The sequence below is a fragment of the Xenia sp. Carnegie-2017 genome, unplaced genomic scaffold (genome assembly GCF_021976095.1).
Source record: "Xenia sp. Carnegie-2017 unplaced genomic scaffold, XeniaSp_v1 HiC_scaffold_21, whole genome shotgun sequence".
NCBI classification, from domain to species: domain Eukaryota; kingdom Metazoa; phylum Cnidaria; class Anthozoa; order Malacalcyonacea; family Xeniidae; genus Xenia; species Xenia sp. Carnegie-2017.
Window position 1 is genome coordinate 7,901,868 of NW_025813484.1, and position 26,485 is coordinate 7,928,352.

The window sequence follows — 26,485 nt, forward strand, 5'->3', positions numbered from 1 at the left end:
TGTCTATAACAAACACTCGAACATTACTATGAACTTTGCAATTCAGATAACACTTTCCCAAAAGAATCTGTTTTCATTTATTTTGTAGCTACATTGTAGCTGTTTATCAAGAGTGGCACCTTTGTGCCCCACTATCTCGGCATATCACTGCATGCCGTATCGTTAAGGAGAAATTCAACATCTTTGAAAGCAATCATAACTTCCAAATAAAGATGAAAACAATGTAAATGGATGGTTTAGAAACCCATCCATCCAACTAACTATACATAAAAAAAGGAAAAAATCTCCCTGAGTAATAAGGGATGAAATAAAACAAGTATTATTTTTAATCTGACCATATATAAATTTTGCCACTAGAATTTCCAGCGCCAAGAATGCTCCTTGTCGGATGAAAAACATTTATCGATGTGATTGTGGTGAAGTTTGGATCAAACTTTTCCAACAGTGGGGACGTTTCCATTTGTTCCACATGATAAAATTGAATCTATAAATAGGAAAACATTCATATATGTTTATAAAGTGAATGGTTTGAACTTGGGAGTATCGTTACATGTTTGTGGATGTATATAGTCCAGGTTAGTAGAGTGACTACCGCTAGGATTGTCGAAACGTCAGTCAACATCAACACCAACAGTCCTTCTCAGGACTATACTAACCTGGACGATCTACATACACAAACATATAACATATGTTTATCTTAATGAAAATTATATCACAATAAAAAATATTGGGAATTGGTAGTTTGATGACTGACTGCATTACGATTGTTTACTATTGCAAAACATCAATGCATAGCGGTTTAAAGAAGTATGTGAACGAGGCTTAACGAGCGCAGAAAAAGATCTGTTATTTAAAGAAATAGACGACGTGTTTGCTATAGAAAGCAGTTTTGGTGTTTAAAGAAGTAGGTGAACGATGCGCAATGAGAACTTGAAGAAAAAGAACGGACTGTTCGAGGATAAATTATTATTTTCAACATTTTAGTTTTATTAACATTGACAAGGTATTCAATTCATTCAATTATGATATTTTTAATTTACACTTACGCGTCGACTATATAAAAGACTACCAATAACAAATCCACGACCTCTGCGTGTATCCCACGAAGCTTTAAAAGGCGTCAACCAACGGTTCGTGTGATTGTAATGTCTAGAATTTGAACAATAACCATTCTTAAACATTATTGTTAGCATTTCTATCAAAGTCGTATACAATACATTTTCTGTCAATGCTTTAAGAGCAGAACGGCTTTATTTGTCATTTTAAAAGTTTGCCTGTTATATGTTAAAATTAGACTCTCCAGTTGAACATTCATTATTTTACTTAATCAATAAAAAAGTAACTTCGTGATCTTACTGAAAATTTCGTTTCATTTCAAGTTTCCATGAGGATGTAACTTCCAACACTCTAAATGATGTAAAAATAATATTATTTATTACAAAATTCTACTGAGATCGAACTGTTAAAGCCGGTTTTAATACATTCTTGATGTGCATTTTTCTGTAGATTTTTAGAATAGTAAGCACAAAAATAAAAAATCTTAAAACAGCTTCACAATAAACAATTGACGAATTTAATATAAACATACTTAACAGTATCATCCCAACAGGTTGTCAAAATGTACTTTCCATCACCTGGAGAAAAATAAGATGACGATATGGAACGACTGTGCTTTTCAAATGTGTCCAAACTTGATTTGATCCCTTTTAGATTTCGTAAGTCCCATAATGCAACAGTCCTGTTAACAAACAAAATGAAAATGTACCTAAGTAGCTACTATTTCGTTAGCATTGATAGACAAAGTATAAAAAGGAAACGTTGCGAAGGCGCAATGAATTGTTTCCACAATTTTAGACAACGAAGATGCTAAATATGAAGTCTTCAAACTACAGCAATGTAAGGCTAGGTACGTAAAGTAATATATAAACATGTCAAGAACTTTATAATTTTGCTTGAGGAAGATTAGCTACTTACGCATCGCTCGACGAAGTGCAGAAGAGATATTCGTTGGAACTGCTTGAATCGATGCACTTGACATTTTTGCCGTGACAAACATGAGTTTTCACTTCATTCCTGTCAAGAAAAAGCAGTTCTTATGTTTATAATACGGTGCTTTATTAAAGAAATAAAAGATGTTTACTGTGTTAAGTGTGTTTGCACAGGCTTATGCAAACCGAGGAGACCTTAGGGAGAACTCGAGAGCAGATCAGTGCAAGCCCAAGACCGAAGGTCGAGGTTTGCATAAGCTTGTGCAAACACGAAAAACATCATTTGTTTGTTTTATAAAATACAATAATGCGAAAAAGACAAACATTTTAATTTTTCCTGTAAAATGTATTCGTGATCGATTTGTAAATTCCCTTTGACTGATTGATTGTTTTGATTGATTTGATTGGTCGAGCTCAAATGTGTTTTTCACAGGTTAATATAAACACGGCTATAGACCAATCACTGCACGCCTTTTATTGTTTTGATTTTATAGTGCAATTTCTCTTGTCCATGCAAGTTCAACTTTACAAAAAAATCGTCTAACGACACAGAAATGCGTGACTACTGAGAATTTGAACTTATCTAACATCAAAAAAGAAAGCTATAGTTAACTGTACTTTGTTTCTCTAGTATCCAAAACTCCCACATAGCCAGCGTCGTGTGCTAATAAAAAAATATCCCGCGAGTTGAGAGGACACGAAAAACCGTTAATCATGTGATCATCTGTTGCATAAATCTACATAACGAATTCATTACGCGTTGAATAAATTAAATACGTCTTATAAATAGTGGCAAAAAATTGCTGATATTGCAATGCACCAAATATCGTGTGTTCAAACTTACTTCTTCAAAAGTACAACTATTGAAGTCTGCTCGTCTCAAAGATCCATCGACACTCGAAGAAAAAAGACTGTTGTTTCTGAATGGATGAAAATATACTTGTCTAACGTTACCAGCATGTGGTCGATACATGATGACGTCATCATCTTCCTTGCTTGCGTCCTAAATGAAAAAGAAGACTTTACTTTGTAATAACATGTAAAGCTACAACAAATGGATAAGTTTTGATGTTTCCTGCCAATGTTGAACATACACAAGACGATAATATGAAGAAAATTCTCAATGGGACAAACCCTTATCAGAGACAAGTATTTGTCTAGAAAAAAACATGTATTTTTGTTACTACTGAAGGCATAAAAATGGAGACCAAAGTAACACAAACAAAACGCAAAGAGTCTTACCACATTCCAAATGCCAATGTTTCCAGCATTGTCACCAGCCGCTACAATCGTTTTATCACAGCATGGATGAAACGCCATCGTCGTTATTCTTTTTGGGACAACTTTTCGTATTCGATCAGACGTCAAAGAAAATTTTGATATTCTCTGCTTGTAACTACACCAATCAAGTAATATCAAGCATCAAAAGTTGACATCATGAAATGTAGTCGCCAATCTATAATCATCATAGATTTACGCGTGCCACTGTTAAAAATTGTGTGTCAGTACCTTTGTGGGAAAGATGCTTCCACTGGAACAACGTTCGTCGTCATCTGCAAGATCGTTAACGGGAATCAAACAGTTGCAGGAAAATTGTATAACTCCGTATTATTTATAAAATTGCTTTGTTTAGTCATTAAATAATCAATGCGATGCCTTTAATAGCAACATTAGCACTATCATAATGTTCAAAATGTGCCCAGTGGGCGTCGAATCGACACATATTGGCGCACAATGATGTTATTTCAACAATACCAACCTTAGTTTCGTTGGAAAGCAATTCTAAGGAATTCATGAATTTCTTATTTGCATCGTCTCCAACATCGTTTATTGGGTTTGCATCGACAGGACCCTTTATCCTTTCTTCCTTTTAAATTTAGAAACATAAAACACTTTACTTCAAAATGATATTTAATAACAATTAGGACGTTAAAAAGACGAAAAAAAGAAACTAGTGATCTAACGATAGTGCATAGTTTCAGAAAATTAAACACTACTTTTTGTCTAGTACTTTGAATCAACCATAAAATATTTTAAAAACTTCTTTTATTTCTTCATTTAATTTTAATTCATGTTTCATTGCGTGGACATCCATTGACTTTATGGCCAATAAAAACATTTTCAATAAAACCTATGACAAGCTACAGTCTAAATAACCAGTTCTTGTCTTGTTGTGCACGTTTTACATGAAATCAGTTTCCTTTTTGTCCACAAAGTAATGTTTATGGTGGTGTATTGCCTACTTTGTTTTTACACATGATGGGAAGACAGCAGGGCCATTACTGCCATTGCTGTAATGAGTCTGAAAATTCATTTGCTTAAAACAGCCAATAATATATGGCAGAGAATGTGGCAGTAGCCACTGATGGAAATAAAATCCAAGGGCAGCAAAACATTGATAATCGGGGGGTTATTATTCATATATGCATGTTTTACTTTATTAGTTTCTAGTGAAATCAATTGTGTTTACGGATGATAACAAATGAATATAAGAATATAGCCCTCCCCCCCCACCCAATTACCAATGTTCTGTATAAATCATCTACATCTGCCACTGTAAAAATCATCTACATCTGCCACTCTAAAAATCATATACATCTCCTTGCACTGGCTTGCTGAATCACATTTATCAAAAAGTAAATTATTCTCACAAGTCACATAAATTGCATTACACCCTCCCTATCCCGTATGAAGTTTAAACCATGTATGATTTTATTTAATTTTAGCAGCTCATTAAAAAACTGCACTAAAATAGAATGTGCGAGATCAAGGCTATCTAAAATGTATGGAAGCAAAAGAAATGCATACATTGCCTTACAACAGCTGGATAAATTCTTAAGTCTGGCAGAGTAATCATTTCAAATTGATTCGAGGCTCGTTCTTTACTGATCCTGGGGGAACGCCGTACTGGTTCCACAACCTTTTTCTTCATAACAGGCCTGAAAGTAAGATAAATACAAATATAAATAACTATATCACTGTCAATGATGTTGAAATAAATAACAAAATTGATGTATTCAAAACTGTAAAGTAATAAAATCCTTGGGATACACATGTACAATAATGGACATAAGCAATCATTACATATAATCTGACAATACATAACACAGGTTAGATGGTGCTCTCACAATATTTTCCAGTGAGTCAAATTCAGATTTAAATATGATACAGTTACCAGAAAAATCTTGATGAAAATATATATAAAACAATCATATATAATCAATGCAAGCAACAGCCAAAAAAAGAGGTGCACCCAAGAAAACAACATTACCTCTTTAACTTTGTTGGCTGTTTACGAGCCCTCAGATGGCTGATTTCCTAAAACATATCATTTATGCACCATAAAGTTAAGTTAAGTGGCAGTATTAAGAGCATTCATTTTATCTGTAAGTTCTAGATAAGTCCGAAACAGCTACATATGGAGAACAATGTCTAGTTACATAGTACTTTTCAACACTTGGAGATAACTAGGAATGATGTCATGTAAAAATAGTAAATGAAAACAATTTTACTTTCCATCAACTGTTTAAAACTACTACATAGTTATGCGGTAGATAGCCCATGTTACAATGTAATTCAAATATATTTTATTCTGGATACTGCAAAGAACAACATTTAAGGCTATATTGGTTGGAAATATTTTCACACTATATTTAATGTTGCTAAAATGATGTTCCATCCATCAAGACCCTTTCCTTTTAGAACTCCCATTCTCCTTATAAAAACATGAACTATAATCCAGCAAAAGTACTACCGCAGAATTACAACTGACCTCGTTAATTTTCAATGAATCCAATAACTCTTTGTTCTTTCTAATGTTGGCAAGTCTCTGTTTCTCGTACTCTGACATTTCATGAACGTCATTGTCATCAGATTGATCTTCACTCTGCAAAGTCATAAAATGGAACAGAGTGAAAAACCTGATACATCATTGGTGTTGTCTTTTATCAAAAAATTTTTCTTTACACTGCTTGAACTTTCACAACTTTCTTCATATTGAGTGTTATCATTGTCTTCATTATCATCAATTTCATCTGAGTTGATTTCTTTGGGTTCAGCATAGTTCACTTCAAGCTTCAATAACTTCCTTTGTTGTAGCTGAAAGAGACACCCTAATTTGACGCACTGATATTCTGCACGAATATATAGGTTATATAGTTGAGGATGTTAATTTTAAATCCTACACAACAGAGCAAAGAACCCCAAGCTATTTTATTTGCATGTTAGTATAGTAATTACACCTCGAATGTAAATATATGAAATATGAAGTAAAAACAGTAAACTATGAAACTTCAACAGTTAAACTCATGGTCCTGGTGGCCATCATTTCAATTTGTACAACTTTTATGTGCAGCCGACACAACATTTCGAATGGTAGTCAAAGCAAGGCATATTTGAAAAGATATTCATGGCTTTTTTCTGTAAGACATACCCTCGTGGAAGTTCTTCGCTTCATTTTAAGTCTCTTCGATGCTCGACATCAAAGTAAAAATAACGACGACTAGGAGTAGCGCGCCATAATTACAGTCTTCCCGCCACTTGTTGTGTAGGAAAGCAAAACTGCAAACAACTTAGTAAAGGGTCAGCAGTTTCTTTTTCCTTGACATTAGTTGACTTTTTAAAGAAAACTCCTAAAAGATGTAACAATTGGAAACCAAAAATGACGAAATGCGTTTACCTGAATCATAACCTATTCGCAAAAATTAGAGGAAAATAGCAAATAATAAGCCTAAATATATGTATTTACTGAGCTAAGCGAAAATTATTCAAATTCTTTTTTTCTACAAGTGAATGAACATAAAATAATCCTTCTACAATCTCACGGAGAATTCGCCACATTCTCGGTTGGTCCTTGTATTATCCCTCATCAGTAGCATTCCTTAGAGTACTCTTCTCCCAATACTCCATCTGTATCTACCAACTTTGCAAAGTCCACTTTGAATCTTCTTGCAAATCTCTTGTGGTGACTGCTTCCTCTTCACTTTCGAAATCATATTCCTCGTCCTAAAGGAAATACGCTGGTAGTTATTTTTACATATCTTCAGCAACATCTTGAACAGTTCGTGTTTTCCATTGGTCAGCGACTGCTCATCTATAACATTCGAGCGTACGCTATGTGCTTCAACTACGTACAACTACGTTCAACTTCATCAAGCTATCTTCAATCTGGCGTCGTTGTTTCTCCTCTGTCATGCTTGATTTTGTTTCAATGTTGGAAGTTTCATTTTCAAGTATTTCTTCTACCTCAATCCATAAATTATAATATCTGTCGCAAAAAATTAGAGCATTGTTTTTGCACAAAATGTGCAGATACAAAGTTATGCAGAAAAACAAAAACATGTCTAACATGGTCACAGATATTACGAGTGGCTTAACAAAGTCTTGATGAGCTTGATTTTCATTTCTCAAAACAAGCTTAAGAGACAAAAAGCATGCCAAATACATATGATTGAAAATTTGCTAAGGGCATATACACAAGCAGTAAATTCGGCGCTCGCTCCGTTTCAAAGTAATTGAGAATCAATCTGAGAATGCGTAATCAACTCCACCTAATCTCCAAGTTTACGGTCATGGCAACGAACAAATGTATGTACTAGTACCGATTATGGAGTAATTAGCTCGCTCAGTCACAAATTTTCAGATAAATCAACTGCGCATGCGCAATATGCTCGAGCATGCGCAGTTGACTGGACCAACTGTCAAAGTTCATGGTCATGGGAACGACCAACTGCATCTATTGGCACCGATTTTAAAGTAAATAGCATGTTTAATAACAATTTATTAGAGAAATCATCTGCGCATGCGCACGAGCATGCGCAGTCCATTCGACTAATTGTTCAGAGTCATGGCAACGACTAACTATATGTACTTGCACTACATTTGTGGCAATTAGATAACTTAGTCGCAAATTATCAAAGAAATAATCTGAGCATGCGCAGTAGTGACTTAAATAATACCACAACTTTCGTAAGCCTTTTAATTTTGTATATAAATATAAAGCTAAATATATGGATAGTAGATGTCAACTAGCAGTGGAAGCCGGGTGCGATATGTATGCAGTGGCTTAGGGGCCCAGACGTTTCGGGTCGCGACCGCACTCTCCTGCGTACCCCGAGCAAAGCCTATCGCAGGTGATCTCGGGGTCTGATGGGCGGAAGCTTGCTATTGCATCTCCCAAGTAGGATAGCGTGGAGGGGCCGAAATCTCCTACCGAAACGTTAACATGCGGCGTTCTAGTGCCTCGGCTTAAGAAGGTATCGGGAAGCATGGACCGAAAACGGGGTTTTTTGCTTTCGAATTTTATCTTTTTGTTCTCATAAAATAAACCAAGCAATGCTTCAAAATAAATTCTTCTGAAACTCTCCCTTTTGACGACACTTACAATTCAAGATAACTTTAAAAATGTTTTATACAATTTTTATTGGTTTATATCTTTCTGACTTAATTCTCTCATTTACTGTTTCTCATGTATCACGAGCAAACCATCCATGGACTTCATGGCAAACAAGATTATCTGGTTCCCTTAACTAACATGCGACGTTCTAGTGCTAAACTATATCGGGGTATCGGGAGGCATAGATCGAACACAGGATGTTTTGTTTTCAAAATTTGTCTTTTTTCTTTACAAGAATTCTTCTCATAAAGGTTCAAACAATTTCTGCCTTTTTGACTTATAATTTAAACCAACTCTAAGCATGTTTATACGTTTTTTACAAAGGATACAGCAAAGAAATTTGGCAAGAAGAAAAATTCAATGTTTCCAGGTTGAATGTCCGACAAATTGTTCACGACATGCATAATGTGTCCAGATCCGCCACACCACAATTATTAACATTTCTATATCGAATAAAAAGGGACACAACATACACTTGTGACAACTCGAACAGATACCACACTTTATCCTTTTTGCCAAGCGTCTGTTTTTGCAAAAGAGTCAAATCAAAACGATAAAAATTCAACTCATACTCGTTTCTCCCACTGATTCTTTGTCATTATCATTTCTCTGTATTGTCTAAGGAAAGTGATTTCTTCTTCTAAAGTCACATCTAAATGAGCCTCGTCGCTTTCAACATCGAATGCAGGAGTGATTTCTTTCAATGCATTCTGAACTACTTCTGGGTCATCACTGTCCGAGTCTGAATTTTCTCCTCCTCTTTGGTCAGCTATGAGAATTTTAAAACGAAATCGCAATCATTGAAGTGTTTGGAGTTTCACAACGATGCAAAAGAAAAGATAATTGTGTCATTACGTTGTAATGTAAACAGGATTTTCAAAAATACTAAACGTAATATTTAGTTGAATCCGTAAATGTGAAAAATGAAAATTCGCACACAAAATCATTAACGTAATTACAGTAACTGCACCAGCAAAAGTGTTCAAACCACGAATTCATCTCAAATGAGGGGAAAGATAATCTCCACAATTAAGAAATGAAAAAGACTTTTTAAAAAAGTTTATGCGTTCAACTACATCCAACATGCATGGAGAATGTTAAAAAAAATTTCCCTGCTGATGAATAGAAGCGGCACAAAAACTTTAAAAAATAAAAGCGAAGGTAATAATGAGAAATAATAGTTCTATATAAACAATTAAGTGTATTCGCCATACCTAAATCTGCGACAATTAGAGTTCTATATAATCAATTATAGTTCTATGTAAACATTTAAGTGTATATGCCATACCTAAATCTGCGACAATTCCATCTTTAATGATCGTGTTTTTACATTCGGGAGGAAGTTCACCGGAAGTTTCCAATAACCGCCCTATTGTTTTGTTTATATCGCCATAATGTTTCAAGACTGAACGCGAAATGTCGACGTTGAATCCCATGGAAGTCACCTGGAGGAAAATTAATAAACGATGAATGTTTGTATTACAATGTATACAAAAATTGTAAAATTTAAATTTATTGTGAATTTGTTTTATAGATTTCAAAAAAAATAGGACGTTAAGATATTATATTTACAAAAGTGTTAAATATAATATCTTGTCTTAACGTCCTATCTATTGTCTGAAAATGTGAGTAAAGAAAACGCACAATAAATTTAAATACAATTCTTTTTCTATTTATATTCTTTTATATTATATTATCAATTATTCTCGGCAAGTCGCTACAATTTTAAATAAGATATGTACATTGTCACAGATCATACCTGCGCAATCAACTCATCAGATATTTCCAAACTGCAGAAAATAACGATTCGATCATTAAATATTTTGCTCCCGTAAATTAAAAGATCAACGCTAACTATCAACTGACCTTGGTCTTCTCTCGGAAACTGCTCGCTCCAACAATTCAGGTCTTTCGATAAGAATCTAACCACAATACGAAAATTGAAACTCTTATCACACGTATTAAAAGCATGGCAAACGACATGAATAAAGCTGTTAAACTGCATGATACATCAATAGATCGGGTTTTGGGGACGCACCATAAAATGTGAGAATTATTTTTCAATTGAGAATTCTACATGAACTAAACATGCCAACACACCGAGCCATTAGATAAACACTGATCAAGGTAATATAGTTATATACACCTGAATGGCTGTATCCATGTCGTTATTTGTTTGACGTAAAGCCTCGCTAGCGTACTCCTGACGATAACCCATCTCACATAATCTGTTGAACAGATCAATTTTCACCCTAAAACATCAACGTTATTTTAAGTTCACATAAACTCTCAACAATAGATGTATATAGGCTCGAAAACCAAAAAGGGTCCCTAAATATTATAAACACATTTTACCATAAATATGATAACCAATATACTGTAATCGAACAACCAGTTACATGGTGTTGATGGTATTTGAGCAACCATGCAAAAAGACTTTGCGAGTGAGCAAAAGAAAACTGTGTAAAAACTACAAGTTTATTCACGTCAGCCGGAAATGAGAAATATTCTGTCGGAAAACAGCAATTTTTATGGCCGCTGTTTCTGTTTCTGCACGAAATGTACAAGTATGCCTTACCATTCGCCATTTGCAGTTTTTCCTAAATTCACCGCCATTTTATGTTTCTTTCTTTTTTCTTTTCGTTCTTTTAACAATTTCCGTTTCGCCTACATGTATTAAAGACGAGTGATGATGACAACACATCAAAGATAGCCTGACAACTAAACTGTCCAACCGCAATATAATTATTTACGCATATAATTATTGACACAATATGAATTGTTGGAATACAGAATTCCGACTCCAGACAACCAACATTCCTTACACTTCTGGAATTAAATTCATCAGCGTTCCCATAACTACACATGACATTAATAAATTCGTCCATATAAAAATGTCTACCTCGCGTTTTTTCGATATATAATCAACAGCTACGGTGACATCACCATTGCATGATCTCAAAGCTAGCCTTGATTCAGATGCACCAAACCCCATAGAGATCACTGTAAAAAATTGCGATGAACACGTGGTTTATAAAAATGAATATCACTGCCGTCATTTACTGACAACATCAATAAACTAAAACACTTACTTTGTGACAGCGATCCATCGTCTATTTTTAACTGATTGACTTCTTGTTCGACCTAATTAAACCAAAAAGACAAAACGTATTTGTCATTAGATGATGGCCTTGAGCTGCCACTGCAACAACAGAAGATATAATACCATAACCAAAAGACGCGAGGCTTGCCTCATATCTCCCTTGTGGAAAGCGGAGATAGCTTGAAGAAGGTTAAGTCGAAGGTACAGGACTTTTTCTTTAGCAGAACCACCCTAAAATTACAACAGTACACATTGTGTGTCATCTGCTAATGAGGCAAATGTAAACCAATTTCTTCATATAACAATCGTCAATTGTCAACTTGCACGTGACAAATATTCATAAAAAATATCCACTTGCACGTGACAAATAATCGTAAAAAAATATCAACTTGCACGTGACAAATAATCATAATAAATATCAACTTGCACGTGACATATAATCATAAAACTACGTCTCTCAAGAAGATGACAAAATAGCCAGTTTCTAAAATCACCTTGCAAAAATACAACTAGCTTAATGGAGATCTGAAGTTTACACATTAAAGACAAACTGGTCTATGGGATACAGCTGTGAATTACAAAAATCTTATAAGAAAATCATGTGCAAGAAACAAGCTTAATTTTATCATCTCACCGTCAAGGAGACAAGTCGTTCGAGGTTTTCCCCGTAACTTTTCTTCAAACATTTTTCACATTTCTTCAGCAATTCGTCTACGAATAAATAAAACATGTTGAAATGGGTAGAAATGATGAATTTCAGTGGAAAAAAAAAGTGGCAAACCTGCATTTGGTAGATCTCTGATGCTCTGCAGTTGAAGATAACACCAAACAACATCCAAACATAGTATGGCGTAATTATCAACTGCATTCAATACTTCAGAACGACATTGCCTGTATAGAAGCAACGATTGACAATGTACAAAAACATTAATAATAGTAACAGAGATTTTGTACTTACATGCAATGAGTGGATTTTTATGTTTTGAAGACACAACAACAACGAGCTGACTATTTCATGCATATCTATGCTTGCACAAACCTGAATTCTTCTTCGGCAGCCAAAAACAAAGGCAAGGCGTCTGCATATTGTCTTTGTTCGGCCATTCTACGCCCTTGTTCGTGAAGTGTCATCGCAAGAACCAACGACTGTTAGAAAAATTTGTATTACATCACTTTGCAACAACATTAATGTGTAAAATACACACTACATGGGAACGAAAGGTTATTTAAAGTATTTTAAAGTATCTGAAAACGATGGCACGTGACAGACCTTGCGTTCATCCTCGGGTAACTGAAGACGCTTTCCATTTTGGTCACTTATCTCCAGTAAATAATCTTGATACGGACTTTTCCCACCTACACGTCAACACAAACGTGTAACTATCTTTCTTGTGTTAAGATAGTAGTAAAAGCCAGCAGCCAGCACGCATATTTACTCCCGTTATGCAAAGTTTAAGTCACTAACGATATTTATTTAAACTTTAGCACAGCCTTAATGAAAAATCGGACTAGCTTACGCATATTCTACCTCATCTTAAACACAAAACTTAGAAAATATTTCATCTTATTAGAAGAAAGACCACAAAAAGCATAGTTATTTCTGAAAAGGTAAGATACTGCACAAACATAGCTACAGCGTTTATAAGGCCTGTTTTATACGTCGCATTTTACATGCGTCAAATGCATTAGAGGAAAAAGAAAATGAGATAAAATTCCTCATTATCTTTTCTTTTGAATGCATTCAACTCATGTAAAATGCGACGTATAAAACAGGCCTAAACAGTGTAAACTCGTGAATTTTGCTACATTCTACTTGTTTTAATTCTATTTATTACAATAATAATACATTCTTTTTGCTACATTCTGAAAAGCGTTTTGGGAAAATTAATAAAGTATAATATATAATAATAATAATAATAATAATAATAATAATAATAATAATAATAATAATTAATCAACGTGCAAATTGAGCATGCTCATTCTATATATTAATCTCCATTGACTTGATGTAGATGAAAACAAAGACTTAAGGAATTATTATTGAAGAACGCTGTTTTACAACCTTTCAAAAATGCCTTCAAGCAGTTGAATTGAGAATTAACTGAGATTTCTTTAAAGTTTCTTACCTTGTGTTTTGTTAGCGAGCACACTCGCTGCATTCCGCGTTTTCGTCACTGGGTTTGCTTGGTTGTTTTGATTGGCTACTTCCACTGATTCACTATGGTTGAATATCGCCATGACAACGCTGTTATGACGAACACCTTGCGCTTCTAGAGTTTGCTCTTAGGTGCATAATGAACAAAAGTTAATCCCCATGACTCTTTTACATCCCTATTTATTCAATTTATCATTATCAACAGATCATCAATAGATCCCATGCATCCCTAGTCTGTAACACAACTCTGTTTATTTAATGCACAATTTACGACTGAACACCAAAACTGTTCAGTTTGTTATTTTTTTGTACACTCTGCCGGCATAGCAATATGGAGACGAATTTTGTTCAGAAAGTAAACAAATGAGCTGCTGATTTAATATCCTCTTCATAGAGATGCTTCCATAAACTAGTAATGTTTAGTAATTTAGATTCGAAATTAAGACTCTTAGGTAAGTTGAAAGCGTTTTAACACATTGCTTAACATCACACTACAAGCGCAAGACAATTGTTTAGCGTATGTTGAGAAAACTTGTTGAAACCGTTCCACGGGGCTATTGGTAATGTAACTTATGTAAGTGCCATCTGATGTTTACCATGGGTGAAGAGAATAACTGAATCGCTAAAGTCATAAAAATCATAAGAGCATATTACTTTGTTGTTATTCAATGACAAACTTCAAAAATGGTCGAATCATTAAACACGATAACAAAGCTTTATTTACTTGACACGAACCAACCATGAAGTTTCAAAATGGTAAAGGAAAAGTACTACGAATGAAATGGCAGGCTTGACATTCCAGTGTACTTTATACCATAAACATGTGATAAAAATTAATGCCCAACATAAAGTTCTGATTAGAGCCATAGAAATCAGAACTTTATGTTGGGCATTAATTTTTATCACACGAATTCGATTTCCGCTCGGCAAGTCTCTCGCTACAACCATAAACATGTATCGCATTGTTTCACAAGTGCTCACCTTACGACAAGACGAAGCATTTCTCACGCTTTAAGTGCTCAATTTGTTTCAAAACAAATCATACACCGGTTTGCCAACATGCTGGCACTGCCATGTTTAAGTAGTCAGGTCTTGTATCGCACTGTGCACCAACGATATTATTTGCGCATTATACGTAAGTTTAGCACCGTCAACTCATTCTTTTGAGGTTAATATAATTTTAAATAAAAATTATTTTTCCGAAGTAGCTTAACGCAATCAGCACATTTTGAAAATCCTTGCTATAATTTATAAATACTTAAAAAAGATACATCACATAAATTTAGCAGTGCGTTTGAGCCTACAATGTTGGTCTATATCAGCAAGGACTAAGCACACACAGACTAGAGCATTAGTAGTCTGAATACGATTACGAAAGTAATATACGCAGCATTAATAGATACACTTCTATAATCATTCACTTAAGTCAATGAAGCTGCCCACGTATCTATAAAATCGGCTTACAGTACAAAGTAATTTACTTTGTCTATAATAAACACTCAAACATTAGTGTGAACTTTGTAATTCAGAGAACACTTTCCCAAAAGAATCTGTTTTCATTTATTTTGTAGCTACATTGTAGCTGTTTATCAAGAGTGGCACCTTTGTGCCCCGCTATATCGGCATATCACTGCATCCCGTATCGTTAAGGAGAAATTCAACATTTTTGAAAGCTTCCATAACTTCCAAATAAGGATGAAAACAATGTAAATGGATGGTTTGAAAACCCATTCATTTAACTAACTATACATAAAAAAATCTCCCTGAGTAATAAGGGATGAAATAAAACAAGTATTATTTTTAATCTGACCATAAGTAAACTTTGCCACTCGAAATTCCAGAGCCAAGAATGCTCCTTGCCGGATGAAAAACATTTATTGATGAAGTTTGGTTCGTGAAGCTAGGATCAAACTTTTCCAACAGTGGGGACGTTTCCATTTGTTCCACATGATAAAACTGAATCTATAAATAGGAAAACATGCATATATGTTTATATAGTGAATGGTTTGAGCTTGGGAGTATCGTTACATGTTTGTGGATGTAGATAGTCCAGGTTAGTAGAGTGACTACCGCTAAGATTGTCGAAACGTCAGTCAACATCAACACCAACAGTCTTTCTCAGGACTATATTAACCAGGGCGATCTACATCCACAAACATATGACATATGTTTATCTTATTGAAAATTACATCACAATAAAAAATATTGGGAATTCATAGTTTGACGACTGACTGCATTACGAACGTGTTTACTATATCAAAACATCCAAGCATAGCGGTTTAAAGAAGTAGGTGAACGAGGCGCAATGAGAACTTGAAGAAAAGGAACGGACTGTTCGCGGATAAATTATTATTTTCAACATTTTAGTTTTATTAACATTGACAAGGTATTCAATTCATTCAATTATAATATTTTTAATTTACACTTACGCGTCAACTATATAAAAGACTACCAATAACAAACCCACGATCATTGCGTGGATCCCACGAAGCTTTAAAAGGCGTCACCCAACGATTATTTCTTTGATTGTAATGTCTAAAATTTGAACAATAACCATTCTTAAACATTATTGTTAGCATTTCTATCAAAGTCTTATACAATACATTATCTGTCAATGCTTTAAGAGTAGAACGGCTTTATTTGTCATTTTAAAAGTTTTCCTGTTATATGTTAACAATAGACTCTCCAGTTGAACATTCATTATTTTAATTAATCAGCAAAAAAGTAACTTCGTGATCTTACTGAAAATTTCGTTTCATTTCAAGTTTCCATGAGGTTGTGACTTCCAACACTCTAAATGATGTAAAAATAATATTATTTTACTACAAAATTCTACTGAGATCGAAATGTTAAAGCTGGGTTTAATGCATTTTTCGTGTACATTTTTCTGTAGATCTTAAGAATTGTAAGCACAAAATTGACGAATTTAATATAAACATACTTAACAGTATCATCCCAACACGTTGTCAAAATGTACTTTCCATCACCAGGAGAAAAATAAGATGACGATATGGAACGACTGTGCTTTTCAAATGTGTCCAAACTTGATTTGATCCCTTTGAGATTTCGTAAATCCCATAATGCAACAGTCCTGTTAACAAAACGAAAATGTACCTAAATAGCTACTATTTCGTTAGCATTAATAGATAATAACAGTATAAAAAGGGAAATGTTCCGAAGACGCAATGAAATGTTTCCACAATTTTAGACATTGAAGATGGTAAATATGAAGTCTTCAAACTTCGGCAATGTAAGGCTAGGTAAGTAAGGTAATATATAAACATGGCAAGAACTTTATAATTTTGCTGGAGGAAGATTGGCTACTTACGCATCGCTCGACGAAGTGCAGAAGAGATATTCGTTGGAACTGCTTGAATCGATGCACTTGACATTTTTGCCGTGACAAACATGAGTTTTCACTTCATTCCTGTCAAGAAAAAGCAGTTCTTATGTTTATAATCCCGTGCTTTATTTAATAAATAAAAGATGTTTACTGTGTTAAGTGTGTTTGCACAGGCTTATGCGAACCGAGGATACCTTTAGGAGAACTCGAGAGCAGATCAGTGCAAGCTCAAGACCGAAGGTCGAGGGTTGCACATGCTCGAGAAACGAAAAACATCTTTTATTTCTTTTATAAAATAAAATAATGCAAAAAAAGAAAAACGTTTTAATTATTCCAGTAAAATGAATTCATGATCGATTTGTAAATTTCCTTTGACTGATTGATTGTTTTGATTGATTTAATTGGTTGAGCTCAAATGTGTTTTGCACAGGCTAACGTAAACACGGCTCTAGACCAATCACTACACGCCTTTTATTGTTTTGATTTTATAATGTAATTTCTCTTATACATGCAAGTTCAACTTTACAAAAAAAATCGTCTCACGACACAGAAATGCGTGACTATTGAGAATTTGAACTTATTCAACATCAAAAAAGAAAGCTATTGTTAACTGTACTTTGTTTCTCTAGTATCCAAAACTCCCACATAGCCAGCGTCGTGTGCTAATAAAAAAATATCCCGCGAGTTGAGAGGACACGAAAAACCGTTAATCACGTGATCATCTGTTGCATAAATGTACATAACGAATTCAATTACGCGTTGAATAAATTGAGCACGTCATATAACTAGTGGCAAAAAATTGCTGATATTGAAGTGCACCAAATATCGTGTGTTCAAACTTACATCTTCAAAAGTACAAACATTGAAGTCTGCTCGTCTCAAACATCCATCGACACTCGAAGAAAAAAGACTGTTGTTTCTAAATGGATGAAAATATACTTGTCGAACGTTACCGGCGTGTGGTCGATACATGATGACATCATCATCTTCCTTGCTTGCGTCCTAAATGAAAAAGAAGACTTTACTTTGTAATAACATGTAAAGCTCCAACAAATGGATAAGTTTTGATGTTTCTAGCAAGTGTTGAACATACACAAGACTATAATACGAGAAAAATTCTCAATGGGACAAACTATTATCAGAGACAAGTTTAGCTAGAAAACAACATGTATTTTTGTTACTAGATAAGGCATCAAAACGGAGAGCAAAGCAACACAAGCCAAATCAAAGAGTCTTACCACATTCCAAATGCTAATGTTTCCAGTATTGTCACCAGCCGCTACATTTGTTTTATCACAGCATGGATGAAACGCCATCGTCGTTATTTTTTTTTGGAACAACTTTTCGTATTCGATCAGACGTCAAAGAAAATTTTGATATTCTCTGCTTGTAACTACACCAATGAAGTAATATCAAGCATTAAAAGTTGACATCGTGAAAGGTAGTCGAAAATCAATAGTCATCATAGCTTTACGCATGCCATTGTTAAAAATTGTGTGTCAGTACCTTTGTGAGGAAGATGCTTCAACTGGAACAACGCTCGTCGCCATCTGCAAGAATGTTAACGCGAATCAAACAGTTGCAGCAAGATTGTATAACTCTATGTTATTAAAATTGTTTTGTTTAGTCATCAAATAATCAATGCGATGCCCTAAATAGCAACATTAGCACTATCTATCAATAGCAACATTGTGCACCATCACTTGGCGCACAATGATGTTATTTCAACAATACCAACCTTAGTTTCGTTGGAAAGCAATTCTAAGGAATTCATGAATTTCTTATTTGCATCGTCTCCAACATCGTTTATTGGGTTTGCATCGACAGGACCCTTTATCCTTTCTTCCTTTTAAATTTAGAAACATAAAACACTTTACTTCAAAATAATATTTAATAACAATTAAGACGTTGAAAAGACGAAACAAAAGAAACAAGTGATCTAAGGATAGTGCAAACTTTCAGAAAAAAAAAACACTGCTTTTTGCCTAGTAATTTGAATCAACCATCAAATATTTTTAAAATTTCTTTTATTTCTTCATTTAATTTTAATTCATGTATCATTGCGTGAACATTCATAGACTTTACGGCCAATATAAACATTTTCAATAAAACGTATGACAAGCTACAGTCTAAATAACCAGTTCTTGTCTTGTTGTGCACGTTTTACATGAAAGTAGTTTCCTTTTCGTCCACGAAGTAATGTTTATGGTTGTGTATTGCTTACTTTGTTTTTACACATGATGGGGGCACTGCAGGGCCATTACTGCCATTGCAGTAATGAGTTTGAAAATTCATTTGCTTAAAACAGCCAATGATATATGGCAGAGAACTTGCGTAGTCAACTTGAGCAACTAATGGAGGTCAAATCCAAGAGCGGCAGAACATTGATAATTGCGGGAGGGGGCTATAATTCATATATGCATGCTTTACTTTATTAGTTTCTATTGAAATCAATTGTGTTTACGGATGATAACAAATGAATATAAGAATATAGCCCCCCCCCTTTATCAATGTTCTGCCGCCACTGTAAAAATCATCTACATACATCTCCTTGCACTGCTCTGGGAGTAATTACGTAACTAGCTTGCTGAATCACATTTATCAAAAAGTAAATTATTCTCACAAGTCACATAAATTGCATTACACCCTCCCTGTCCCGTATGAAGTTTAAACCATGTATGATTTTATTCAATTTTAGCAGCTCATTAAAAAACTGCACTAAAAAGAATGTGGGGGATCAAGGCTATCTAAGATGTATGGAAGCAAAAGAAATACATGCATTGCCTTACATCAGCTGGATAAATTCTTAAGTCTGGCAGAGTAATCATTTCAAATTGATTCGAGGCTCGTTCTTGACTGATCCTGGGGGAACGCCGTACTGGTTCCACAACTTTTTTCTTCATAACGCGCCTGAAAGTAAGATAAAAACAAATATAAATAACTTTATGGCTGTCAATGATATTGAAATAAATAACAAAATTGATGTTTTCAAAACTGTAAAGTAATAAAATCCTTGGGATACGCATGTACAATAATGGACATAAGCAATCATTACATATAATCTGACAATACATAACACAGGTTAGATGGTGCTCTCACAATATTTTCAAGTGAGTCAAATTCAGATTTAAATATGATACAGTCACCAGAAAAATCTTGATGAAAATATATATAAAACAATCACATAAAACAAAATTAAACATACTGTATATGCTAGAAACATGATTATAATCAATGCGCAAGGGCAACAGCCAAAAAATGAGGTGCACCCAAGAAAACAACATTACCTCTTTAACTTTGTTGGCTGTTTACGAGCCCTCAGATGGCTGATTTCCTAAAACATATCATTTATGCACCATAAAGTTAAGTTAAGTGGCGATATTAAGAGCATTCATTTTATCTGTAAGTTCTAGATAAGTCCAAAACAGCTACATATGGAGAACAATGTCTAGTCACATAGTACTTTTCAACACTTGGAGATAACTAGGAATGATGTCATGTAAAAATAGTAAATGAAAACAATTTTACTTTCCATCAACTGTTTAAAACTACTACATATTTATGCGGTAGATAGCCCTTGCTACAATGTAATTCAAATATATCTTATTCTGGATAATGCAAAGAACAACATTTCAGGCTATATTGGTTGGAAATCTTTTCACACTATATTTAATGTTGCTAAAATGATGTTCCATCCATCAAGACCCTTTCCTTTTAGAACTCCCATTCTCCTTATAAAAACATGAACTATAATCTAGCAAAAGTACTACCACAGAGTTTCAACTGACCTCGTTAATTTTCAATGAATCCAATAACTCTTTGTTCTTTCTAATGTTGGCAAGTCTCTGTTTCTCGTACTCTGACATTTCATGCAGGTCATTGTCGTCAGATTGATCTTCACTCAGCAAAGTCATAAAATGGAACAGAGTGAAAAACCTGATACATCATTGGTGTTGACTTTTATCAAAAAAAATTTTTGCTTACACTGCTTGACCTTTCACAACTTTCTTCATATTGAGTGTTATCATTGTCTTCATTACCATCAATTTCATCTGAGCTGATTTCTTTGGGTTCAGCATAGTTCACTTCAAGCTTCAATAACTTCCTTTGTTGTAGCTGAAAGAGACACCCTAATTTGATGCACTGATATTTTGCACGAATATATAGGTTATATAGTTGAGGATTTTAATTCTAAATCCTACACGACAGAGCAGAGAACCCCAAGCCAAAATTAATCAAAATTTTATAACATAAGGTTGAAAGGGAGGTTCAATTTAGAAGATACAAATTGCTTGTCTTAATAAATGTTATCTTTTGTAGAAACTATTATAAATGTTTAGATAATCCCTTTTTTCCATGAATCCCATGGATGCTTTCGTTCATGACGAGAGAGTTATATTGTATAAGGATCAAGGCTCTCTTTCATCACGAGAGAGTTATGAGAAAGTTACATTGTAAATTTCTTTTTACATTGAAATACTTTCATAATTAAATTTAGAAAGTAACTTCTCCTCTCGAGTAATTTTGCGATTAAACAGCACAATTTTCGGATTCAAAGGAATTCTTTGATCGCATAAAGACAGCCGTACAATTTACTACGTACAATCTCTTTAAGCGACGTATGTAATAAAAAGTTACCTTGACAACTGAAGCAAACCCTTCTTTTTCCAAGTATTCACAACATCTCAAATTCATTCCGTATTCTTGAAGTTCTCGCAGCGTAGCCGAAAGATTTTTCATGACTTTTCAACGTCTATCAACGAAAAAAAGTGTGAGAAACTAACAAATGATGATTTAGCAACAAAATCCGCAGCGCAAGAGCAAATGTCAAGACGTTTTGAAAGGATTGGAGCAGAGAGCTTATTTCTACAAAGCTCGAATACAGCTCTAAAGCAAAACAGTGGATGGCCACAGGAAAACACAGTTTCCACACAAGCGCTGAACTATGACGTGAATGCAAAGGGTTATAGAGAAGTAAACGAAAATTTCCGCTTGGACTGTGAAAATCATCGTAAGGTGGAAGAAAATGTTGCAGTTAAAAATCAAAAGGGCCGTGACGTTAGCAAAGATTATCGCGTTTTAGGCCAAAACAACGTCAAGAAAATACAGGATAGAGACTTCAACGAAAACGGGGATTATCTGTATGGAAAGGATTTACGTTTAAACGATCAGGATTACCGTGTTGCAATTGAAGGTTATCGTGTAAATGAGCAACATTGTCGAGCATTGAACGAGATTCAAGGAATTAATGACCAATCAGGAGTCATACATTCGCACTTTAATGGCCACATTCATCCAATCAATTGCCCAAATGATCGTGATATGAACGTTGATTTTCGCACAAAGAATTACCCAATGAACGCGCAAGACTTTCGATTTTACTCTCAAGAATCACGTGGAAAGAGTCGGGAAGAGAGGACCTCCGATCCAAGACAGGATTTTAACGGCATGGGAACGATGTTAGGAATGTCAAATGGTTTGTTTCATTTCGCTAATCAAGACTCGACACAAGTATACCATTGAATAATGCAGTCATATTATTTTGGTCACTCTTTCACAACAATGCGATTTGAAGTTGAATCTTTAGCGTTCGGAGCTTCTACACCATTTCCACAAGAAAAAAAGGGAAAAACAGCACTGAACACTTTTCCGAACAGTATTACGTATGTCAAACATTAAAACTGTGCTCAAATTATCATTGTGTCTATTCAACTGCAGAGCAACGGTCATATAGTGCATACATGAAGTAGTAACAATTGTAGTAACAATTACTCTCATTATAGTTATAATTGAATTAAAGATAGCTGAAAATTTGTAGTATTTTTACTCAACAAAACATTGTACAAATCAATACACAATGATTTAGTTAACTTATAAACATGCCTCTGGTAAAGAATTTAGCATTTGCACGTTCAAAGAACAACAAAGTCACCCACATCCTCCCTCGCCTGGGACCATTTTCGGAAGCTATTTAAGTCAACAAGTTCTCACCTAAGGTATTCATGGATTTGGTAATGCATAAAAAATATGTCAGTGGTCAACAAAATAACATGCATACCGAAAATTTATTTAAGCCCAAATTAATACTCTTGCTTTATTTTGTCACATGACGAAGTTAATTCAAACTGAGCAGTTTTGAAAGTTTTATAAAGTTAAATTTAAATTAAACATTAATTTTCACAAGGTTTAACTACTTTAAAGAACTTTAACATGGTGATTGCCTTGTATAAATGAATAATCAATGAATGCATAAAATTAAAGTGAAAAAACATGGCCAAAGATTTGCCAAGCAGAAAACAAATTTTCATGATGAATATCACAGCCTAACATAAGATTATCAACAGAGCCACAACATAAAAATTAATAAGTAGAAGGTTTTTTTGATGATGTTTTTTCATCTTTGACATTTTCATATTTACACGAGGCTTCAAATATAAGCAGATAATTATACATTTAAAGGGCATTAATTTACTTTAACAAGTTTTCTCTTCTTTTGTTATCTATTTACTTGTATACTTATTTCTTTTAAGTGTAATGTCTTGTTTCTCCTTCATCTTATCCTGTCATCCAAACTTTCTATCTTTATTTGTAATTTAATACCCTGTAAATATATAATTATTTGCTTAAAATTGAAGCCTTACTTAAATACATACCATTGTATCTGAAAATGTCTTAAGTTAAAGAAAAAACACCTTCATCAATAAAAATCTACTTTTTATTTTTCAATAACCTTATGTTGGGCTGTGTAGCTAACATTCAACACAAATTAAAAAAGCATGCAGCTACAAAAAATTAACCAAACAAAGACTTACCATGATTCTTTAGAGTATTTTCAGTTATACAATCTTAGAATGTTGGACAGTCATACGAATGTTAGAACAAAGGACAGTTGTGTCAATTTTAGAAGATTTGACAGTCATGGTAAAGTTGGAACATGAGAATAGTTATACCACCGTTAAATACAGGGAAGCTATACCAACGATGTAATACTGAGCTCTTACGCCAATGTTAGAACATTGAACAGTTACACCAATGTTAGAACACAAGGCAGTTACAACAGCTTTAGAATACAGGACTGGACAGGACAGTTACAATTGCTTGGGAAGTCATACCAACATCCAACCATAGGATACTGTGCAGTTATACCAATGTTATCATGGTCTGATTTTCATGTCGATATTCTTGAGTTGCATAAATGTTTATGCTAGCTCCAACGTCTCTAAAATCAAGAGGTCGTTGGCGATCCCATGAGAAATTTAGAATAAAGAAACCAAAAAAAACATGTTTATTCACAGAAATTAAATATGATGAAAATATCACGGAGTTTTTTGCTTACGAGACTTTAATTTCGCGCATTTTTCACAATTCGCGAGAGAATCGAGAGATTTAAGTCGCGTAAAATATTATGAAAAATGAGAACGCGAAAACAAGCGTGACGATAGTGAACAATGTGGACCGTGCAAAGAAAATAAGAAACAAGTACTGAGCAAAATGCCGACGAAAAAGAAAGAAAAGTACGTACAAAATTCTAGAAAGTTAAACATATATAGCTTTATATCAGTTTATTGGGTTTGTTGAGTTCGTTTATTAAAAACCGCTTCGTAAAAAAGTGTGTAGTCCATACAAGAAACTAATCTAATTTAACCGTGTGTCTCAGAAAAGGTAAATCCAAATTCAACGCGTTCTTGAGTACAAATTATCGAATAAATGACCGCATAGTTGAACTATTAAGAAAGACCAGAGTTCTGTCTATGGAATGTCATGTTTGTTTGTACCAATTAAACATGGTTCTGACTGAAATGGTCTTCACAGTCATTTCAGTCGTCTTTAGAACCAAAATTGTTAGGATAAAGCTCTATGTTGACGACTAAAACGACTCAAAATATACAAACCAATCTTTAGAAAGAAAATACCCTAAATTATAGAATACCCATCCACACACTATCCACTCCTAAAACATGCCTCGTTCTTTATACTTCGTTCTTCATATTGACCATTAAATGATACTTAATAAATAATAAATGAGAACTAAATAAATGATACTTTACTTTAACTTTACTGTTACGTTTTTTAATGTGCATGTGGTTTCCTCAAATTTGTAAGGGTGTCCACAAAAATGGACAAGTATTCTATATTCTATATTTCAAAAGCTTTATCAAATTACTACTGGAGGAATGTTTAAGATACGACTATATTCCTTCATTAAGACAGCAAATTTCACGGTAGACTTTATCCTCTCCTTCTCAGCCATGGTTTCTTGCCGTTCCAGTTTTATAGATAAACATTCATCTCAAAATACTGAGTGGAAGAATTTAGCTGTTATAAGATGCCACTATGTAAAATTATCGTGACAACGTTGTACAAATCTGATCTTTTGGGCTCTGCAGGCACTGGATGTGATAGTTTTCATCCAAATGGCATGCCTTTCAAATGCTTAGTTATGGTAAATAATCTTTATATGATCGACGTCGTTGCAACTCTGCTTTGATATCTTTCAAAGTTAACGTAAAGTTTCGTTGAAAATCGCTTCCGAGGTTCACTTGGTTTATAAACCCTATTTTCTCGCAAAATATCCATACTTGTAAATGAATGGTTTGTCTTGCTATTGATCTGTTTTTGGCAAATTTTTCAACAAGTGTCTTCAATTTTCATTTCTTGTTCAGTTCCAATCACAAATGTCGACGATCTTCATTTTTTATCAACACGTTGAAGTACATTTGCATTCAAATAAGACGTCTTTCGGTGACTAGCAGAAAATTAACGATACTCAGCGTCTACTGCATTTAAGGCACCAACTTTACTTTGCTTTGTTTAGTCTTGTTCAATAACTTCTTGCAAGCAACAAGTGTTGACAGTGTAACAGTGTAGTTCACAAGTGCCAAAAACTAAAGGTGAATAATACCTTTATGCATGGCGTAAGGCACTCATGATGTGTTTATTCTACATGATTGTTTAATATTCATTGTTAGTGTATGAGCAAGTTACACAGGATGTCTATTGAATTTAATTCTGAAGACAATAAATAGTGTTTATCAAACAAAAGATCCAGGTTCTCCTTCATTAAATATACGTAAAATGCAAATGACGATTGACCATTGTTTTATGGTATTATGCAAATCATCAAATGAAATTTATTCACCCTATCAAATAAACCATGTGTTATCCTATTCTGGACGTCACTTAAGTCATGCATTATAAGAGTTTAAAGCATTAAAATGTTGATGGCTTAAAATTTTGGGACTTTTCATTTGCGTTGAGTCGTGTTAGGAACGATTGTTTATCACTATGAACTTGAAGATGGTTATTCAAAGTTAGAAATGGTGAAATAGTACGAATACTGGCGGCTGCGTAAATAAAACTACAAATGATCCTGTGCCTTTATTGAAGAACTGGCAACATAAATTGATCGAAATTTGTAAATCATGTTTGTTAAGTAAGCAGACAATCAGATGCCCAGGTCGATTATAACATGATTTACCATGGATTTCCAAATACACATTTT

General features: G+C 34.1%; 3 protein-coding genes across 5 annotated transcripts; all 3 read right to left on the reverse strand.

Moving 5' to 3' along the window:
* Window positions 1-23: 23 nt before the first annotated feature.
* LOC124444374 (WD repeat-containing protein 76-like) lies at window positions 24-25,473 on the reverse strand. Its single transcript, XM_046994972.1, has 16 exons — window positions 25,462-25,473; window positions 6,421-6,902; window positions 5,955-6,086; window positions 5,761-5,874; window positions 5,260-5,306; window positions 4,807-4,927; window positions 3,748-3,855; window positions 3,498-3,541; window positions 3,231-3,384; window positions 2,833-2,991; window positions 2,607-2,725; window positions 1,975-2,073; window positions 1,589-1,738; window positions 1,357-1,407; window positions 1,047-1,149; window positions 24-484 (listed from the first exon to the last, which is right to left on the reverse strand). Exons 2-16 carry the CDS (start codon window positions 6,442-6,444, stop codon window positions 326-328), a joined length of 1,584 nt encoding a protein of 527 aa, XP_046850928.1. The 5' UTR covers window positions 6,445-6,902; window positions 25,462-25,473; the 3' UTR covers window positions 24-325.
* On the reverse strand, window positions 6,710-24,983 carry LOC124444375 (NEDD8 ultimate buster 1-like). Its single transcript, XM_046994973.1, has 16 exons — window positions 24,978-24,983; window positions 13,612-13,767; window positions 12,756-12,841; window positions 12,525-12,631; window positions 12,267-12,376; window positions 12,120-12,196; window positions 11,609-11,716; window positions 11,475-11,526; window positions 11,285-11,385; window positions 10,961-11,049; window positions 10,529-10,634; window positions 10,249-10,304; window positions 10,142-10,172; window positions 9,671-9,827; window positions 8,955-9,151; window positions 6,710-6,992 (listed from the first exon to the last, which is right to left on the reverse strand). The coding sequence occupies exons 2-16, from the start codon at window positions 13,721-13,723 to the stop codon at window positions 6,903-6,905; spliced, it is 1,479 nt and encodes a 492-aa protein (XP_046850929.1). The 5' UTR covers window positions 13,724-13,767; window positions 24,978-24,983; the 3' UTR covers window positions 6,710-6,902.
* Window positions 17,920-24,264, reverse strand: LOC124444380 (WD repeat-containing protein 76-like). 3 transcript variants are annotated; one of them, XM_046994979.1, is made up of 11 exons: window positions 23,796-24,264; window positions 22,162-22,582; window positions 21,622-21,736; window positions 20,968-21,099; window positions 20,772-20,878; window positions 20,271-20,317; window positions 19,773-19,893; window positions 18,722-18,829; window positions 18,490-18,533; window positions 18,222-18,376; window positions 17,920-17,985 (listed from the first exon to the last, which is right to left on the reverse strand). In XM_046994979.1, the coding sequence occupies exons 5-10, from the start codon at window positions 20,847-20,849 to the stop codon at window positions 18,277-18,279; spliced, it is 498 nt and encodes a 165-aa protein (XP_046850935.1). In that variant the 5' UTR covers window positions 20,850-20,878; window positions 20,968-21,099; window positions 21,622-21,736; window positions 22,162-22,582; window positions 23,796-24,264; the 3' UTR covers window positions 17,920-17,985; window positions 18,222-18,276. The 3 variants fall into 3 exon arrangements, with proteins under 3 accessions (XP_046850935.1, XP_046850936.1, XP_046850933.1); XM_046994980.1 differs by lacking the exon at window positions 23,796-24,264 and having other exon boundaries at window positions 22,162-22,639; XM_046994977.1 differs by lacking the exons at window positions 20,968-21,099; window positions 21,622-21,736; window positions 22,162-22,582; window positions 23,796-24,264 and having other exon boundaries at window positions 20,772-20,957.
* Window positions 25,474-26,485: the final 1,012 nt, after the last annotated feature.

What these genes read in the sequence shown, in the direction of transcription:
- LOC124444374 (XM_046994972.1), bottom strand. Translation starts at nt 6,444, where the DNA reads ATGAAGCGAAGAACTTCCACGAGG. An exon ending in TTGGATACTAGAGAAACAAA is followed by an intron (nt 2,074 to 2,606) that starts GTACAGTTAACT and finishes TTTTCTTGACAG; the next exon opens with GAATGAAGTGAAAACTCATG. An exon ending in GAAATGAAACGAAATTTTCA is followed by an intron (nt 1,150 to 1,356) that starts GTAAGATCACGA and finishes TTCAAATTCTAG; the next exon opens with ACATTACAATCACACGAACC.
- LOC124444375 (XM_046994973.1), bottom strand. Translation starts at nt 13,723, where the DNA reads ATGGCGATATTCAACCATAGTGAATCAGTGGAAGTAGCCAATCAAAAC. An exon ending in TACCCGAGGATGAACGCAAG is followed by an intron (nt 12,632 to 12,755) that starts GTCTGTCACGTG and finishes TTTTTCTAACAG; the next exon opens with TCGTTGGTTCTTGCGATGAC. An exon ending in ACATGGATACAGCCATTCAG is followed by an intron (nt 10,305 to 10,528) that starts GTGTATATAACT and finishes TATTGTGGTTAG; the next exon opens with ATTCTTATCGAAAGACCTGA.
- LOC124444380 (XM_046994977.1), bottom strand. Translation starts at nt 20,897, where the DNA reads ATGACTTTGCTGAGTGAAGATCAATCTGACGACAATGACCTGCATGAA. An exon ending in CAGCCAACAAAGTTAAAGAG is followed by an intron (nt 19,894 to 20,270) that starts GTAATGTTGTTT and finishes TCTTACTTTCAG; the next exon opens with GCGCGTTATGAAGAAAAAAG. An exon ending in TGCTTTCCAACGAAACTAAG is followed by an intron (nt 18,534 to 18,721) that starts GTTGGTATTGTT and finishes ACATTCTTGCAG; the next exon opens with ATGGCGACGAGCGTTGTTCC.